Source organism: Megalobrama amblycephala, linkage group LG1 (genome assembly GCF_018812025.1).
Source record: "Megalobrama amblycephala isolate DHTTF-2021 linkage group LG1, ASM1881202v1, whole genome shotgun sequence".
NCBI lineage: Eukaryota > Metazoa > Chordata > Actinopteri > Cypriniformes > Xenocyprididae > Megalobrama > Megalobrama amblycephala.
The window spans coordinates 13,352,198-13,372,894 of record NC_063044.1 but is presented as its reverse complement, the minus strand read 5'-3'; the positions used below and the strand labels follow the sequence as shown (position 1 = coordinate 13,372,894).

Here is a 20,697-nt window from a genome sequence, read left to right as displayed (position 1 = left end):
ACCATGATGGTTAGGCTATCTGACTCTGTGGTACGTAAAAGGGCTTTCTAAGGGGAATTGAGATCACTTGCAAAGGCAACGTGATTAACACATTCTGGAAATCAAAACACATTGGTTGGGGCACTTTCCAAAGGGGAAGTTTCCGAAGAGGAAATTTGTGCTGTGGTGCATAGTTAAGATATTTCTGGATTACAGTCAGGACACTTTCCATAGGGGAAATTTGTCCTGCGTTGCATAGTTAAGATATCTCCGAAAGGGGGATTGGGGCTGTGTGGCGCAGTTTGAGGTGTCTTGGCAATAGAGGAGATTGAAACTGTGTGTGTCAGTTCAAAGTGCCTTAACAGGTAGAGCTAGGCTCTGGGAGAATTAAATGTGAGGAAGATCCATTTAGATCTGCTCTGATGGATAGATCCTTTTAGATCTGCTCTGATGTACAACAAAAAAACTCCCTGAAACTTCCTAACTCTTCCATCCAGATAGCAGAATTCTCTGTTTTTACTGTTATCTCTATTTCTTATGCATTCCATTTTTATTATTATCTATTTTGTTCTTCTTTAAGCACTTTGTGCTTAAAGAAGGTGAGTGGAGCTCATATGGAAAAACTTTGGTCGAGCAGAAGTTGACCTGTTTGCTTCAAAAGAAACTCTCATTGCCCTCTATGTGGTTCTCTCTCACTCATCCAGAGGGTCTGGATGTCATGATTTTCCCCCGATTGCTCTGCTCCCAGGAGTTCTGGGTTCACTGGGACAGGATCCATCTCATATTGGTTGCCTCGTTCTGGCCAACCCGAGTCTGGTTTGCGGACCTTGTGTCTCTTCTCGACGCTCTTCTCTGGAGATCCCCGTCAGACAGGACCTCCTGTCTCAAGCGGGCAGCACGATACTTCACCCCCACCCAGAGAGTTGTGGAAACTGTGGGCCTGGCCTCTGAGGGGGCTAGGCTCATAGAATCCGGTCTCTCAACTGAAGTTGTGGAGACCATACTCCACTCCAGAGCTCCCTCCACAAGGAAGTTGTATGCCTATAAATAGAAGTTGTTTTCTACCTAGTGTAGACAACGTCAGTTACACCCTGTCTATTGTTCTGTCAGCTTAGTGCTGCAATTTCTTCAAGAAAAGTTCTCGGATGGTTTGTCTCCTTTCACCTTAAAAGTTTATGTAGCGTCTATATCCGCCTATCATGCACCTTTGGGTCTCCAGTGGAAAGAGATACCTTAGTAATGCGCTTTCTTTGTGGTACTCTGAGGCTTAGGCCTTCACTACGTATAAGGACTCAGGCCTGGGACCTGACTGTTGTTTTGGAAGGGTTAGCATTAGCTCCCTTTGAACCTCTAGAGGAAGCTTTGGAAAAGTTTCTTACCTTAAAAACTAGCATCTTCCTGCTAACTATCTCATCTCTCAAAAGAATTGGAGATCTTCAAGCACTTTCGGTTGCTCCTTCATGTCTGGAACTTGCGCCTGGTATGTTTAAGGCTTTTCTTCATCCTAGACCTGGTTGTATACCTAAGGTCCCCAAAAACCACTTGTTTATGAATCTACTGGACAGCCTTCTCCTTTGGCTGTCAGGGCACATTCTACTAGGGGTATGGCTGCCTCAAAGGCTTTAACCTCGGGGGTTCCCTTCCATGATATATGTGATGTGGCTGGGTGGTGCTCTCAACATACGTTCATCAGGTTTTATAACCTGCAGCTTCAAAGGGGTTTAAACAATATCAGATGAGGAATAAGGGTCTTATCTAGTGAAATGATTGGTCATTTTCTAAAAAATTTTAAATGTATACGCTTTATAAACACAAATGATCACCTTGCAAGTGCTTCCACCTTCCTTATTCTTCAAAAAGCTTGCGCTGTATGTCCTATACCTTCCCTATTCACATTACAGATCTAACACTTCTTCAACTCATACTCTTGGGTCCTGCTCACTGCCATTATAAAGCTCAGATGCAACAGGATATTTATTAATAGTTCTTCAATTATGTTCATCAGAAAGAATTTAGTCATATACTAATAACGTGAGGGCGAGTAAAGCTTGGGCTAATTTTCATTTGAAAGTAAACTAATCTTTTAAAGCTGCAATCCTTCACCTTTGGCGTTCTAGCAGTTAATAAACAAAACAGCATGCATCCTGTGGAGGAACATTGTAGCCGGAGCTACTTCTTTCCGTTTATATCTATGGCGGTTCACGCAGTTACTAGTGGTTTCTACCAGACTGGTCTAAAATAGTCTGAATATAAACACTTATTATAAGTATACCATAATGATTCGGTATTAGACAAAAACACAGTTTGGAAAATGGATTCATGTTGTACATTCTCATTATATAATTTCTGTACATTTTGAACACAAAAAGTTAGACAGCAGCTTTAAGTACAGTTAAGACTGTTACGACCGTCTAGGGGTCGGCCGCAACAGGAAGAGGAAGAAATGAGTCTCACTACCAGAGAGATTCCAATAAGAAAGATTTTATTTCTTACAGAGGGTTTAGCGTCAGGGGCAGACAAGGCCAAAATAATAAACAAAAGAATCCTTTTTTTTAAACCTCTACAATTCCTAATTGAAAATAAAGAAAACAAAATACAGTTTAAACTTACCTATCTCCCTAACCAAAAACAATATGAAAATGTGTACAAAATAAAATGGCGTCAAACCCCCTACATCCCTCGATTGGGCAAAGATATATACAAAAGTATTTACAGGTAATATTTACAGAAGTCCGTAGCGAACAAAGCAGAATCAGAATCCAGTAATCGATAGTCAAACAGGCGTGAGTCAAATAAACAAGAAATAACAACAAACAAAATACTACAGTCAGTCACACTCACAAATACAAACTCCAAATAATCACTCACAATCAATCTCTCTGGCATGACACTCTAGACTAACAAACGATACGAAGTAATGATGAGATAGGATACGATCAACGACGCAATGGCACAATGATGGCCTCTTCAGTGTGTTTGGGGCGGTCTTTATATCCAGATCAGGTGAGGAGGAGAACCAATTGCAGCCTCCAACAGGTTATCACAAGCCACACCCATCTGTAATACAAACATGCAGGCACATACATAGAGAGAAAAAAAAAATACACAAGACAAACACAGGACAACAGGATGGGATAAATGAATAAATAACTTCTGCTCATAACAAGACCTTTACCCAAGTTGTATTAGATTGGTGACTTGTAACTTGTAATGGAGTCATTTTTGCTGTAAGGTATCTGTACTTTTACACAAGTATGGTTTTCAGGTACTCTTTACACCTCTGTTTTTTCCACAGTGACGACTTCTAAAAGAGTTCTCTTTCGAGTGAATTTTCATGTGGCCCTTAAGGTCACCTTTAAATCTGAAACTCTTTCCACACTGATCACATGTAAATGTCTTCTCTCCAGTGTGAGTTCTCATGTGGACTTTAAGGGTTTTTTTACATGTGAAACTCTTTCCACACTGTTGGCAGGTGTAAGGCTTTTCTCCAGTGTGAATTCTCATGTGAACTATAAGGTTTCCTTTCTCACTGAAACTCTTTCCACATTGTTGGCAGGTGTAAGGCTTTTCTCCAGTGTGAATTCTCTTGTGGACTTCAAGGCTTCCTTTGTATGTGAAACTCTTTCCACATTGTTGGCAGGTGTAAGGCTTTTCTCCAGTGTGAATTCTCATGTGGAGGTCAAGCTTTCCTTTTCCATGGAAACTCTTTCCACACTGTTGGCAGGTGTAAGGCTTTTCTCCAGTGTGAATTCTCATGTGGACTTCAAGGCTTCCTTTTTGACTGAAACTCTTTCCACATTGTTGGCAGATGTAAGGCTTTTCTCCAGTGTGAGTTCTCTTGTGGACTTCAAGGCTTCCTTTGTATGTGAAACTCTTTCCACACTGTTGGCAGGTGTGAGGCTTTTCTCCAGTGTGAATTCTCATGTGGATGTCAAGCTTTCCTTTTCCATGAAAACTCTTTCCACACTGTTGGCAGGTGTAAGGCTTTTCTCCAGTGTGAACCCTAATGTGGGCTGTAAGGCTTCCTTTTTGACTGAAACTCTGTCCACATTGTTTGCAGATGTAAGGCTTTTCTCCAGTGTGAATTCTCTTGTGGACTTCAAGGCTTCCTTTGTGTGTGAAACTCTTTCCACATTGTTGGCAGGTGTAAGCCTTTTCTCCAGTGTGAACTCTCATGTGGACCGTAAGTCTTCCTTTTCCACTGAAACTCTTTCCACACTGTTGGCAGGTGTAAGGCTTCTCTCCAGTGTGTGTTCTCATGTGGGCTGTAAGGCTTCCTTTTTGACTGAAACTCTGTCCACATTGTTTGCAGATGTAAGGCTTTTCTCCAGTGTGAGTTCTCTTGTGGACTTTAAGGCTTTCTTTATGTCTGAAACTCTTTCCACACTGTTGGCAGGTGTAAGGTTTCTCTCCAGTGTGAATTCTCATGTGGACTTTAAGGTTTCCATTTACAGTAAAACTCTGTCCACATTGTTGGCATGTGTAAGGCTTTTCTCCAGTGTGAACTCTCAAGTGGACTTGAAGGTTTCTATGTTGTTTAAAACTCTGTTGGCAGGTGAAATAACTTTTACTTCCTGTCTTTTGAGCTCTTTTTTGTAAGGAAGACTTTTTAGCCTGTGTCGATCTTTCTCCAGTCATGAAATCATGATGTTTATTCTCTTCTTCCCTTTCATTAAGTTCATGACTCGCCTCTTTCAGTGTCATTAGGTCTAGGACAAAAATAGACAAAACAATTTAGACATTTAATGCATAAAAACCAACCACATGCTCTTTACCACGGTGAACTAAAATGTGCTTTTAATATACTATCTCTGTATTTAAAAATATATTTAGTTACCACTTGTAGTAAACTATGGGTTCAAATGTACTATAAGTAGTATCTAAATACATTTTCTAAAAACAGAGATAGTATACTAAAAGCATATCTCAGTTCATATTTCATGGCGTCTCAAAATAGCACAGTTGAGTACATTTAGATGTTCTTAAGATTATGTTAAGAAATACTAAAGAAGACTTTTTAGTATATTAAAGGGTGGTTCATTGTGATTTCACTTTTTTAACTTTAGTTAGTGTGTAATGTTGCTGCTTGAGCATAAACAGTATCTGCAAAGTTATAACGCTGAGAGTCCAATGCAAACGTAGATATTGTCTTTTAAAGTCATAGCAGTTTAATGCTTACAAAAACGACTGGTTTGGACTACAACGAGCTTCTTCCCGGGTTGGTGACATCATAAACCCTGCAAAACACACCCCCGGGAACACGCAACAAAGTGGGCGAGGTCATGTGGCGCAGCATAATGGAAGCGGAAGAGTTGTGTACACCAGATGTGAGCAGCACGTCAAAAGATATATAACCCGTTATAATCAGTGATATTTTCTACACTGGATGCGGCGCTGAAGACAGTTTCCAGAATCTACAGGAGTTCAATGCTGGATTTACACAAAGGCTTTTACTGAAAGATGAAGCAGTTCCCACTTTAAAAGCAGAAGCTGTTTATGGGCCCCAAACTGTAAGTACGTTTTGTAAGGTCTGCACAGGATCAAAAATTAGCAGGCCAACCAAAAACTGTGTTTAAGCCTTAACTCATTGAACTTTTGTTTGTAAATCTCACATTGGCTCCGGCCTGGCGGACACTAACAGCTCACTGGACACGTTTTATGGCTATTTTGATAGATTCCTGAACATCTCCCTTGTGACTTTCATATATTAAATACATTATATTCATGTTCGATTGTTCTGCTGCTCATTCAGAAAACCAAGTCACTTCTACGTTTCGTTTCTGCAATACTGCTTTACGCTTTGATGCTATAATAGGAATTTATTCTCGTGGCCAGAGAATAAAATTTCGTTTTATAATAGTCTATGAGAAAACTGATGGTTTGGATAGTTTTTTTAAAACAACTATTAAACTAAAACTAATCATATATATAATTGATTATAATCCATTGTAATTAATTCACAATATATGTGCATTATTCCCTCTTGGGTCGATATATATATATCATAATTAATCATAAGGCTTTATGATTTATTATATATATTTCGCCCATGATTTGAGCTAACTGATTAAATACTTGTAATATCGCTAAAGATCGTTACAGTTTTGTTGTTTGTACATGTCTTTTAAACGTATAGTTCTGTTGCTTTTTGGAAGAGGCTTGTTGCATCAAGGAAGTAAACAAGGACCAACGCGTTTTTGCTTCGCTAGCCAGTTAGGTGTATTCTAGTGCGTACTTCTCCAACAAACGCCAACAAACACCAACAAATGTCTGTTCAGTTGTTCATGCTATAAACGCTACCTTCACAAAAATGCTGCTACTCAGTCATGTATTCGGCTACTGTAAAGCTTTAATCAGGATAAAACTGTATATTGAAAGCTAACAAACAGCAGTGTCAGCATCTAAACACTGTGACACAAATACTAAATGAAATACCATTCATAAACGTCCTTTAGAAAGCCGTGCTTGCAGAGGTTCTGCTTGACCCTCTTCATCTGAGTCTGATTCAGGCTCAATTTGATACAGCAATAAAGATGCCGTATCATTGGTGCAGCAGGAGCAATGATATTACGCACTGCCTGTGACCCCCTGCTTGCACAGGGAGCGTGCCTTGCAACCAAGGAGACATTTGTGAGAGACGCAGCGTAATATCATTGCGCCTGCTGCACCAATGATACGGCAGCAAAGTTCCTTGATTATTATACCGAAATGAGAGTATCAATATCAGTATCAGTATACCTAGTCATATCGGCCTAGAAAATCGCGACATTTCATTTTACATCGATCTCAGTAAACGATGTAACTACAGAAGAGTCAAGTTTAAAATAGGAAATACATTTTTTGAGCGAGATGCTAACGGTCTCATCAGATTCAATGAACTATGCTAAGCAATGCTAAAAGTGGAACCGTCAGACCCGGAGATTCAAATGGATTCAGAATGGATTCAAAGATGGTAAAACTCAAGAATGGATTAAAAAATGGTAAAACTCAACTGTTTAACTCTAGGGGAGTTGGAAAATGAAAAAAAGTGTTCTTTTAAATAACATTTTTCAAGGTACAACGGTACTGTAATAAGAGAAAATTTCAAGTTTTGGCACCACTGAGTGAAACAGTCCCACCGCTTTTTCTTTTTTTTTTTTTTTTTTTTTTTTTTTTACAGTCAAGCTTGGTAAAAATATCTAATTTCATTTATGAGTTCCAGACATTTAAATTTTTGAGCACATGTCCAGAAAACTACCTATGTCCGATTTTATATTTACGCTTACAATCAAAATTTTGACTTTTGGCTTATTAAATAAAAATTCTGTCATCTACTCATTATGTTTTTCCAAACCTATAAAAGTTTCTTTCTTCTGTTAAACAAAATTTGAAGAATTTTGGTAACCAGATAGCTGACAGTAGCAATTGACATCCATAGTACTTTAGTCCTATTGAGGAAGTCAATGAGGGCCGTCAACTGTTTGGTCAAGATTCTTCAAAGTACACTATATTGGCAAAAGTATTGGGACACCCCTCCAAATCATTGAATTCAGGTGTTCCAATCACTTCCATGGTCACAGGTGTATAAAATCAGGCACCTAGGCATGCAGACTGCTTCTACAAACATTTGTGAAAGAATGGGTCGCTCTCAGGAGCTCAGTGAATTCAAGCGTGGTACCATGATAGGTTGGCACCTGTGCAATAAGTCCATTCGTGAAATTTCTTCACTACTAAATACTGTCAACTATCAGTGGTATCATAACAAAGTGGAAGCAATTGGGAACAACAGCAACTCAGCCATGAAGTGGTAGGCCGCGTAAAATCACAGAGCGGGGTCAGCACATGCTGAGGCTCACAGAGCGCAGAAGTCGCCAACTTTCTGCAGAGTCAATAGCTACAGACCTCCAAACTTCATGTGGCCTTCAGATTAGCTCAAGAACAGTGCGTAGAGAGCTTCATGGATTGGGTTTCCATGGCTGAGCAGCTGCATCCAAGCCTTACATCACCAAGTGCAATGCAAAGCATCGGATGCAGTGGTGTAAAGCACTCCGTCACTGGACTCTAGTGCAGTGGAGACGTGTTCTCTGGAGTGACCAATCACCATCTGGGTTTGGGAGTCTGGGTTTGGCGGTTGCCAGGAGAACGGTACTTGCCTGACTGCATTGTGCCAAGTGTAAAGTTTGGTGGAGGGGGATTATGGTGTGGGGTTGTTTTTCAGGGGTTGGGCTTGAACCCTTAGTTCCAGTGAAAGGAACTCTTAATGCTTCAGCATACCAAGACATTTTGGACAATTTCATGCTCCCAACTTTGAGGGAACAGTTTGGGGATGTTCCAGCATGACTGCGCACCAGTGCACAAAGCAAGGTCCATAAAGACATGGATGAGTGAGTTTGGTGTGGAGGAACTTGACTGGCCTGCACAGAGTCCTGACCTCAACCCGATTGAACACCTTTGGGATGAATTAGAGCAGAGACTGTGAGCCAGACCTTTTCGCCAACATCACTGCCTGACCTCACAAATGTGCTTCTAGAAGAATAGTTCACATTACACACTCCTAAACCTTGTGGAAAGCCTTCCCAGAAGAGTTGAAACCGTTATAGCTGCAAAGGGTGGGCCAACTCCATATTAAACCTTACGGATTAAGAATGGGATGTCATTAAAGTTCATGTGCACGTAAAGACAGGCATCCCAGAAATATTTGGTCATATAGTGTATCTTATTATGTGTTCAGCAAAAGAAAAACTCAAAGGTTTGTGACAGAATCAGGGCGAGTAAACGATGACAGAATTTTAATTTTTCGGTGAACTACTCCTTTAATGTTTATTGACTCATAAAATCCATGCTAATTTACTTAGTTTAACACAAAATTTTCTGAACTTATTTTAGTTTGTATCAGTAATTTTTAATCATTTACAGAATATTAACAAAACATGTAAATGACAATTTCATACAATTTCACCTCTAGCCTCAATCTGCTTATTAATTTCTAACCTGCATCTGTATCACAAATGACAAGGTAAATATTTTTCACTGGTTTCAACAAATATTATCAGTTCACTCGGTTCTACTTCAAAATGTTTTATACACTTCCACTGCTGACTTTCCTCCATATGGCACGCACACATTAAATGATTATTGATGTAAAATATTTAAATTAGGACTTGATTTAATGTTCAATTACTGCTAATTATGTTCAGGTATGTTTAAATGTTGATACAACACTTTTGAGCATGAACAGAAAAAAAATACCTTCATTGTTCTCTATCCACAGGGACGTGGGAACTATATTGTGAGGGGGGGGTGGGATTTTTTTTTTTTGGAGGGGGGGGGGGGGTGTTAGTGTAGGCCTACAGTAGGCTGTGTTATGTATCCTGATTGACTTTATGATTAGTTAAATCTGTTTTGGATTCCAGTTCCAGGATGGGCCAGACCAATTGTGGGTGGGCCTTAAATTAAAAATGTTAAATAAAAAAAAAAAAAAACGTTATCCAATCACTGCTTAACCTAATAAAAAAATATTGACTAATATAGCCTACTGTTATATTATCTGTGCGTACATTAGGGCTGTAGTCAAGTCCACCTTTGTCGAGTCCAAGTCAAGTCCAAGTCCAAAAGGTTCGAGTCCAAGTCAAGACCGAGTCCAAAGAGGTTCAAGTCCAAGTCAAGTCCAAGTCCAAAGAGGTTCAAGTCCAAGTCAAGTCCAAGTCCAAAAGGTTCGAGTCCAAGTCAAGTCCGAGTCCAAATGAGACAGTCAAGACAGAGACAGAAAAAAAGAATCCTCTTCAAGACCTTCGTACATAACTATTGATAATTTATGTGATGTGAGAGACAGCATATCTTAGATTATAAAATAATAATTTTGCATTATTATTTTTTGCATTATTACATGTTTTTAAATTCTCTACAACTGTGGTTCCCAAACATTTTACAGTCGCATACACCCTGTGGCATTTAACATTCTTCTGCATACCCCCTCTTCCACTTAGACTGCTGCAGTCCACACCTTTTCCATTAAGGGACAATATTTTCCCCTTTAAACTGATTGTGCATTACAGTGCTTTTTTTACCTCTATAAATACCTTTATAAAATAAATAAATGTTTTAAATTAAAAATGTCCAAAAGAGAAATAAGCAATGATGTTATAACGTGTGATACTTTTAAAGGTCCCGTTTTTCGTGGTTTTTTGAAGCTTTGATTGTGTTTATAGTGTGCAATATAACACGTGTTCATGTTTCGCGTGTAAAAAAACAAAGTATTTTTCACATAATTTACTTATCTGTATACCGCTGTTTCCACTGTCATAAAAACGGGCTGATGACTTCCTTGTTCTATGAAGTCCCTCCTTCAGAAATACGTAACGAGTTCTGATTGTGCCAGCGGTTCCTGTGTTGTGATTCGACAGCAGCTTAGCGCATCTTGCCCAGAAAGGTCACGCCTCTTACCATAACGTGGAGATGCATACGCTTAGTGTTATTGTAAACATAGTTTTACATGTGGATTATAATTTTCGGGAACCGAGTTAAACATAAATTGTAACCATTGATCTCTAAGTACAGCGTCCCTGGGAAGGCCAAACAAAGGTGATTGGACTGCGGGATGAAAATAACAGCGTTTCGACGACATGGCGACAAACACTCTACAAACGCAACTCTTGCTCTTCTCCGTGGGAGCGCAACAAGACCACGCCCCCTTTTTTGTGTATTCCTGTGGGAGGAGGTTAGTCAAAAAACTGTTTTAGTGAGGTCATTAAAGAAGGAAGTAGAGGGATGTAGTCCAAACTGGCCGTTCGATGTAGGCGACTTCTGTTAAATAAAATATCTCGCTTGGCATTGAACTTTGAGCTTTAAAATTTTACAGATTTTATTTATACTCTAACAACAACATTACACACTAACTAAAGTTTGAAACATGGGATCACGAAGAACGGGACCTTTAAATTGAACTAAAACCGCCAGTAGGTGGTGAATGAGTGAGTCATCGAGTCATTCAATTCATTCATTCATTCAGTAAGGACGCAAGGATGTATTTTTGAAAGGGTAATTGAATCATTGACTCTCATGGTTTTTACACAGCCACAGATTCGTTCACAAAACATTGATATGCTGTGTTCTGCTGTGGCTTTCATCGCGCTGATTTCAATTTTCTTGGCCGATTCCGATTTCCAATTTTTGGATAGTGTGATCTGCCGATACCTATTTTTGCCAATTATGATTTTCTTTCTAAGAACTATAATTGACAGCATATACAAACAAAAATCTACCTTTCTTCAACGCAAAGTTTTATTTTCATAAAAAAGTAAAACTCAGTAATAAAATAAGAACAAATAAAAAAAAACTCCAAACAGCAAATAAATGCAATAGAATAGAGAGCTATGAAACTAAGTTTTTTCAGTTTAAGTAGGTTTCAATTTAGATAAGAAATACTACAGAAATTAAAGTATTCAAATGTAAAATAACACATCCACGTTGGTTACCTTAATTTCTGTATTTTTTATTGTAAATATTAAATACAGACTTATTCTTACCATTAAAGTTACCATTAAATTTTCTTTGTCTTTTGTTCTTTAAATAACATGACAGACAGCAGCAGGAATATTGGACTGCTGTCCCTTTAAGAGTTTATGACCCAATACTGTTACACAACATGCGTTCTCTTAGCTATTTAACGATCCAAAACTGACTGTGTTTATCTGAATAATTGCCAAGACGAGCATTTTGTCATAATTTTGTATGTATTTGATATTTTAAGCGCAGTAAGCAACTGATTTTGGTAATTGTGACTCTGTTTGACTTCTGTCTCTGTTTGAGACTGAGCGTGGCTTATTCGCTCCACTGATCAGTGGTGCGCGCGCTTTTGGTGTGAGCGTGAAACCTGCGGGAACCGGAGCAAATGAGACTAGAGAGAGAGAGAGCGAGAGAGAGAGCGCGCGCGGAGGCGCCCGCACGAGTGTATGCCACTTCACCGTGAGAGAAGAGAGCGAGAATGCGCAGCTGACGTTACTGCCTGTGCCGCTGGTAACAAAAAAGATCGGCTCGGAATCGGTAAGAAGTGAGACTGAAAAGCTGGACTCGGTCGAGACCAACTAGGACTTGTGGCGAGACCAATGACCAAGTCCGAGACAAGTCCGAGTGCAAATATCACCGAGTGGCGAGACAAGTCCGAGTGCAATGACCAAGTCCGAGACAAGTCCGAGTGCAAATATCACCGAGTCCGAGACAAGTCCGAGACAACAGAAAAACGTCTCGAGTCCGGACTCGAGTCCAAGTCCGGACTCGAGTACTACAGCACTAGCGTACATACATAATATAGATTTTAATAGCTTGATGCTCTTTAAATATTTTGTTGCATTGTTAAAAGTTTCGGTGCATAGGACAGACCTACCTGCGATCGCTCTCCGTGGTTTTGACCAAAGAAGAGCGCTTTGGCATCTCCATTACGCATGAAATGCATCATACCTGGGCTGCGTTTCCCGATAACATTGTCTCTTAGCGCGCTACGAAGACTCTTAAGGTATAACTTAACTAAAGGTATACTACCACTAAAGGTATATCATTGCTAGGCGTCTTCAGGGCTATCATCCACTCGCGAGGCATAGGCGCTGAAAGGCAGAGGCGCTGGCGCCCTCCTAGCAACGGCGCTGTTTTTGGTAAAACATGATTTTGACGACTTCATTAAGTTTTGTTTTATAGAAAACTCTTTTTAAAAGATATTCGTTTTGTATAAATTGTATCTTAATTTTGATCAATGTTTTATCAATCAATTGCCCGTATTTAATAAATAAGAAGCAAATATATAGCAGACAATGTAATAACCTTAGTGTAATTGACAGAATTACTAAAAAATATTTTGCTACCTAAAAGTTAAAGATTTTTTGTGTCACACATGCATGCATGTCTATTTCCCTCATATTAAATATAAAACACATGTGGACTTATATTTTTCCAGTGTCTGGACTCCTTTATTAATGGAGCATATAAACAGACGTTTTAATATATTGGTATTAAATGCATTTTCTGAGAATTTATATTTCAAGTTTTTACTGCAAATGTCGAAATGCGCGCTCTTTGGTCCATCAGTGCTTGAGTCACTGATCACATTAGAATAAAATATCTCATAATAAAATACAAAATTGATTTAGGAATGTATATGCATAGTTCTCATCAGTCGGAAATACAGATAAACGCTTTCATTTGTTGTATTTTTGATCCTGAAAGAAAACAGAACAACAAAAGAGCGAATCATAGGCCTACATAGAGTCTGTACGTGTTATGCTTCTTACGCGGGCTTTTGGGACTGAATGAAATGAACAAAAGGTAATTAAATAGATGATCTGCTTTTATGTCATTTTTCCTTTTTTATTCAGAATATTCACAAATGTGTTAGCTATGGCATGAAATATCTGATATTCCGATTGTCAAATACATGCAAGTGGAAGTGTATTGTTGTTTAAACACCTTTATAACGATCGCGTTAGTTGCTGTATGCGCGATATAATTTTATGACACAAAATGTTGAAATGTAGGCTTAGATCAAACACATTTTAATTCAGATTCTGTATATATATATTATATATAGTGAGTCATACTCGCAAACATAGACGTTGGAACGGGGGGGGGGGGGTCTATGTTCCAACATCTATGTCTATCCATAAGTAGATATTGGGATTGATATTGTAAGATTATACTTCTGTATATTCTCTATTTCTGTAGAGCTGGACATTTTAATAATGATCAAAAGTTCAGCTTTGAGAATAAAACCAACCTGTTTGTTCCTCAGTATCTTCATGTTTCACTCTGAATGTTTCTTCAATCTTCATGTCTTCAGTCTCATCTTTAATCATAATTTCTTCAGTCTCCTCTTTAATAAACTCAATCTTCATGTCTTCAGTCTCCTCTTTAATAAACGCCATCTTTAAGAAGAGAATAATGAACAGTTGAGGTGTAACGTACACATATTCATACTGAACAATTTCGGTACAGATCACTGTTAAAACTGGCAGCACGAGCATCTCTTCCTCTTTAATGTTACAGAATTAAACATGAAAAAACAGATGAAGGTATGTAGAAAAGATACAGTACAACTTACTGAAACTGCCATATCTCATGTAATCGCTCAGTCAGTGTTTCAAAGACGTCAATAAATCAGATAGTAAACAATATGTCATGTAGCATTTACCTCAGAAAAGCCATTCAGTGTCCACAGCTTGTTAGTTCACCAGAGAAATGAACTTTTAGTTATAATTTAATGTATTTAAAGACAAAAACTCAATTTGTTCAGTAAACTACTGTTTAATAAAAAACACACACATATCACATATACCTGCTGTACAGAAAACCGTACTGAACCGTGACTATGTACTGAACTGTGGGTTTTGTGTACCGTTACACCCTTAATTAATGGTCTTCAATGACTTGGTTAGACAAAAAAAAAAAAAAAAAAAAAAAAAAAAATCAAAACTATCGCTATAAACTTAAATTATAAATTTTTAGGCATTTATAATCTACATTTAGTATTTAATGAATTATAGATTATATTTAAAAGTTTACACTTTGATGAAAACATGTTTAGTTAGTTTGTTAGTGTTTGTTGTTCTCGTTCATGTTCACTGTTTGAGCAGCACGTGTCGTGATTCAGTGAATCATTTCTCAAAGTGTTTGATTCAATTGACTCGGAGTTGAAAAGTTCAGTTTCTCCATTATTACTCTCCAGACACTGAACTCGTGTTCATGATAAACTGATTTATGATATATAGAGAGAAATGAGACGCAGGTTTACTGTTTCTCATCAGTGGATGAGCTTTACTCACACAAATATACTTCATTAACAGTTAGATAAAACATTACAATGTTACATTAAATAGTAAATAAACTCATTTCACATCGTTTGTAAAAAATATTAAAAACTATTAAAACAGTATCTATTTCTTAAAACAGCTTAAATTCTTAAAACAAACCTTTCTTCAGCAGAATCACAACAGATGCAGAAGTTCGGCGCAGTCTTATGACGTCACGTCGTCACTCCAAAATAAAAGTCCTGTTCACACACTGCATTGTCTGGCTGCAGAGAGACCTGCTGACTAAGGCTCCTAGTTTATTCTGCTCTTTCACTATATATTGATAATAGAACTATTAAATCTATTGACTCTCTGTTGAATATGTTCAGAGGAATTTCCTTATTCAATTTTCTGCTTCACTTATAAAAATGTCACAGTAGTAGTTTGTTTTTCTTCTTTGGTGTTTTACCACAATTAACATCCAAAATGGGAATCCTTCCATCATCTAGTGTCTTTATGGTTTGTACCTGATCTCAGACCAGTTTTATTAACATTTTAATTACATGTTTGTATAATAAATAAGAAGCGCAGTAGTTAATAGTCTCTTATTGGCCTGAAGCTCTCCATAAAACAAACAAAACAAGCCCCAGTTGGATTCCAGTTGTGGAATCCAACCATTCATCCATCTGAGGTAACATAGTTAGCCTACTTTACTGAGTATTTCCATTTTATGCAACTTTACACATTTATTAATAGTAAATTAATACATTTAAGACAATCATGTTTGCAGCGAACAATATATTTCAGACCTAGTGGAGTAATAGTAATATCTAGGAGTGAATTGAAATAGGCTATATTGTACGTTTTAATGGATCACGCTACAAACATAATGATCTTATAACACATGATGCATTGCTGTGTCCGTTATCCCATAATTCACACTTTTGGACACTTTTGCTTTAACAGACATTAGACAACAGTGCAAAATCAAGCTGTTATATTCATATATTTATTGTCCAACATTCCCAATTTTTCTGATGCATGTCCTTAATTTAATTTCATATGTTGGTAATAATTCAGTGTTTATAAGCCTTTTAAAGAATTTTAACCCAAACTGACTGAGAGGTTTTGTGAAAAAAGTGGAAGATTTAAACACAAAGTGTGTAAAATAAACTGTTAAAAGGATTTGGTGATCACTAGTGATAGTGTTTTATTCTGTGTCATCATCATTCAGGTTGGATTTCAGCTTTAATGTACGTTTTGTTTTAACAAAGCAGCTGATATTGCCATAGAAACTAGTGGACCGCTGACTCGCTTTCACCCCAAAATGGCAGAAACGCAGGGCTGCTGCTGGGCGCCGGTGTTTCAATGGAACGTCCTATTGAGTGTCGCTTCTTGTTAGTGTGTATTCCAGAGATTTTATATAATGGGGATATAAGAGGGTCTGTATCTCTTCCCATTGGAGAAAGCGTAACGGCTAACTTAATCACATGCTCACCTCTCAGCCTATCGTGTAATGGCAGTGACGTCAGTCGCAACATTCCCTAGTCTGCCTTCTCTTGAAAAAATACATTTTTATCAAGCTAAAATCTACATATAATTCCCAAAGAAAGTATTGTTTAGTGTAAAACATGCTGAAGATTAACAAACAGGCTGTGGATTAATTACATTATTAGCTATTTCCCCACAAAAGCTGCTTAATCAGCATATTGAAGCCTCTCATCCATTGACATCCATTCAAAAAACAGCCTCTGGTCTCATTCCCTGTGTACCGCCAGGGGTGGAGCGTTAGCATTAGCCGTTACGTTTTTTTGGCTAAATGTTGCAGGCTTGCCTTCCAGTGGCTTTGGTATATTCTTTGGCTTCAATCCACGGGGAAACAGAGAGGGTGCATTTGAAATCGCTCTCGAATTACGCCAGGCCTCCTCACACCGCTGTGAATCGCACTTCATCTTGATGATCATCCCCAAGACTTTGGGGAAAATACTTTTTGGAAGGTGTGTGTCCCATTACGTCTGGCATAAAAGTAACACAGCATTTCAGAAAAAGAACATCGTACCAACAGTAAAATATGGTGGTGATAGTGTGATGGTCTGGGGCTGTTTTGCTGCTTCAGGACCTGGAAGACCATGGAACCATGAATTCTGCTGTCTACCAAAAAATCCTGAAGGACAATGTCCGGCCATCTGTTTGTGACCTCAAGCTGAAGTGAACTTGGGTTCTGCAGCAGGACAATGATCCAAAACACACCAGCAAGTCCACCTCTGAATGGCTGAAGAAAAACAAAATGAAGACTTTGGAGTGGCCTAGCCAAAGCCCTGACCTCAATCCTATTGAGATGCTGTGGCATGACCTTAAAAAGGCGGTTCATGCTCGAAAACCCTCCAATGTGGCTGAATTACAACAATTCTGCAAAGATGAGTGGGCCAAAACTCATCCACAGCGCTGTAACAGACTCATTGCAAGTTATCGCAAATGCTTGATTGCAGTTGTTGCTGCTAAGGGTGGCCCAACCAGTTATTAGGTTTAAGGGGCAAGCACTTTTTCACACAGGGCCATGTGGGTTTGGATTTTGTTTTTGTTCATTTAAAAACTGCATGTTGTTTATTGTGTCATCTTTGATTCATATTTAAATTTGTCTGATGATCTGAAACATTAAAGTGTGACAAACGTGCAAAAAAATTAAATATCAGGAAGGGGACAAGCACTTTTTCACACCACTGTATATCACAGGGTTATTTACATTTACATTTACATTTAGTCATTTAGCAGACGCTTTTATCCAAAGCGACTTACAAATGAGAACAGTAGAATCAGTCAAATCAACATGAGAACAACAGTATGTAAGTGCTGTGTGAAGTCACAGTTATGACAGTAAAGTGCTCGTAGCAAGGATTTTTTTTTTTTTTTTTTTTTTTTTTAAATACACAAAAAGATGGAATGAAAATAGAAATCAAGGTAAGTGCTACTATTACTGGGTCAAGTGCTGACGAAAAAGATACGTCTTTTGCATTTTTTTGAAAGTGGCTAAAGATTCAGCTGCACGGATAGAGCATGGCAGGTCATTCCACCAGCCAGGAACAGACCCGGAGAAGGTTCGTGAGAGTGATTTTGTGCCCCTTTGTGATGGCACCACAATGCTTGACAGTGCATGCTGGAAGTCCAGCCAAAAGAGCATTACAATAGTCCAGTCTGGATAGAACAAGAGCTTGGACAAGAATTTGTGTGGAATGCTCCGATAGGAAGGGTCTAATCTTCCTGATGTTGTACAAGGCAAATCTGCAGGACCGGGCCGTTGTAGCAACATGATCTGTGAAGCTTAAACAATCATCCATCACCACTCCAAGGTTCCTGGCTGTCCTGGAGGGAGTGATGGTTGACAACCCAAGTTGAATTGAAAGGTTATGACGAAGTGTTGGGTTGGCACCGACCACCAGCAGTTCCGTTTTTGGTGGTGGTGGTGGTCCTTCATCCAGGCAGAAATGGCTGTCAGGCAGCCTGCAATACGACCAGCAACCGTTGGATCATCTGGTTGGAATGAGAGGTAGAGTTGTGTGTCATCAGCATAACAGTGATAGGAGAAACCATGATCCTGAATGACAGATCCTAGTGATGACATGTAGATGGAGAAGAGAAGTGGTCCAAGCACTGAGCCGTGAGGTACCCCAGTAGCAAGATGATGTGGCTTGGACACCTCACCTCTCCAAGATACCCTGAAGGACCTACCAGAGAGGTAAGACTTGAACCACTGGAGTGCAGTTCCCGAGATGCCCTTCGACTTGAGTGTTGACAGGAGGATCTGGTGGTTAACGGTGTCAAAAGCAGCAGACAGATCTAGCAAGATGAGTACTGATGATTTTGAAGTCGCTCGTGCCAGTCTCAGGGCTTCAGTGACTGAGAGCAAGGCAGTCTCGGTTGAGTGACCACTCTTGAAACCAGACTGGTGGTCATGTCACAATGATGCAGATTAAGTAATTTGTACTAAGCATCATAGTTATTCCTTTCAATAAAATAGCTGTAGATAGAGCTTTAAGTTAAAAATGAAAAAGGATACAGAAGTATGACAGCTTTTGCATTTCTGTGTGAAGTATTCTTATAATGAATGGAGTCACATAATTCTTTATTTTTAGTGATACGTTGCCTTGAAATCTTGACCTTTGGATTGTTTTCTGTGCTAAGACTCTAAGAAAACAGGCAGCCATACACATGATTGATGCTCTGAAGGAGGACCTGAAAAAATAAATAAAAATTCCTGATCCGAACACAGCCCCACCACTTTATGACTCTGACTCTGATGCAACCGCCATGCAGGAACCCAAACAAGGATGTTGGATGATTTTTTAGCATTGTAATGTGGGGAACAAATGGCATTTAGAGTCTGTATTTAATATTTTCCAATGTCTCGTGCCTTTGATGGTGTTAAACATGGTGTCACGTGGATGGAAATATAATGTATGCAGATGAGGTTATGTAGTAAAACTAAGTTTTGTAAGCTCCATATATGGACACTTTGGAGTCAGGAAACACCCCGGCAAATATGGACAAATGCAACCTTTGGGTTCAAAAGTGTAATGTAAAAATGGTTTGGTTTGGCCATTTTATTGATGTAAACAATGAAATGTTTACCTGATAATGATGACAACAATAATCCTAAATTGGCAATAAGAAATGCTAACCAGGATTAGACAATCTGTAAAATACAAACTAGTACAAGATCAATGTTGAGCTATTGTCTCAAACATTATCAGATACCTTGAGAACAATGATTTCATGCCACACTTCACTTCAACCTCCAATTTTGAAGACTGCTGAAAATCATCATTTTTTGCCTTCATGTGGACAACAACACACTTTATACGGTAAGTACATAATGACTTATTTTTTATAATACTACCAGATAAATAACCTCAGATATCACTTTACCACTAAACAGGTCACTACACCTACCATTCAATAATATGGGCTTGATTCATGATACATACTTAAGAATAAATTTTTTATCTTATACCTTTACAAAAAATTGGCATCCAACTAACTTTTCTTACAAATGTTTGTTTGTTTCTTTCTTTCTTTCCAAAAAACAATTGCACAGTAATTTTATAAAATATACATGTTAATAAAATGTTTAAAATTACTATTTGTATTCTTATATAATTAAAATTATTTAGATTACATATATATTTATATATAAATGTAAACAATTATATTTATAATAATGTCACATTAAAATACGTTCTGTTCGAATGACTTTTAATATAATACACGAAAACTTAATTGGTGTTTGTCTATTTTTTTTTGCTCTATGACTCCCACGTTTGCCACATAAAAGAGCACAATCAGAACAGCAGCTTGGTGATCATCTAAAGTTTTTACTTTACTTTTACATCACTGACCCAAATAATAACACTATAACTGTTTCAAGGTTAAAACATAGCAAAACTTAGCCAACATATTGGGATACATGTCTTTTGAATATCTAGCCTTACTTTAATGTGTTCGGTATAAAATACATAACCATTATATACATTCATTCTTTAAACTACACGACATATAAAACATAATCTCATTATTTCTAAATGTGTCTAATTCTTTTTTTAATCCACTATCTTTTTCCCCCAAAGATTTCCTGAACTTACCTCGTATATCCAGTTGATGGCGTTTACCAGTAAAATAGGTGTACCGTTCAATGCCAGAACATTCAAACTTCATATAGGCCTAAACTCATTAGCCAACCGCTATATTCCTTTATTTACACAATGGCTACAAATAATACACTCTTACCCAAATTTAGCAACTACCTTAGGTATTCTTTATTTTCATTCATTAATCCTACAACATTTTCCTTAATTCTCACAGTACAATTATTTCTACATGCAAATCTTCAGCGCCAATATTAGGACCCATTCTAACGCTACCTATACAGTAGCCTATAGATCCGCTAGCTGATCTGTTACACAGGTGAGTC

The 20,697-nt window shown here is 38.2% G+C and overlaps 1 protein-coding gene across 2 annotated transcripts in view; it reads right to left on the bottom strand.

Annotated features, from left to right (window-relative positions):
• Positions 1-2,444: 2,444 nt before the first annotated feature.
• LOC125263272 (gastrula zinc finger protein XlCGF57.1-like) overlaps positions 2,445-20,697 on the bottom strand; it is a 51,441-nt gene continuing 33,188 nt past the window's right edge. Inside the window, exons 1-2 of one of the 2 annotated variants that reach the window (XM_048182275.1) lie at positions 13,721-14,346; positions 2,445-4,688 (exon numbers count right to left, since the gene is read on the bottom strand). In XM_048182275.1, the coding sequence (XP_048038232.1) occupies positions 3,241-4,688; positions 13,721-13,967 (1,695 nt within the window). In that variant the 5' untranslated portion in view covers positions 13,968-14,346 and the 3' untranslated portion in view covers positions 2,445-3,240. Of the gene's footprint in view, positions 4,689-13,720; positions 14,347-20,697 lie in introns of those variants that run through there. The other variant, XM_048182282.1, reaches the window with a different exon arrangement.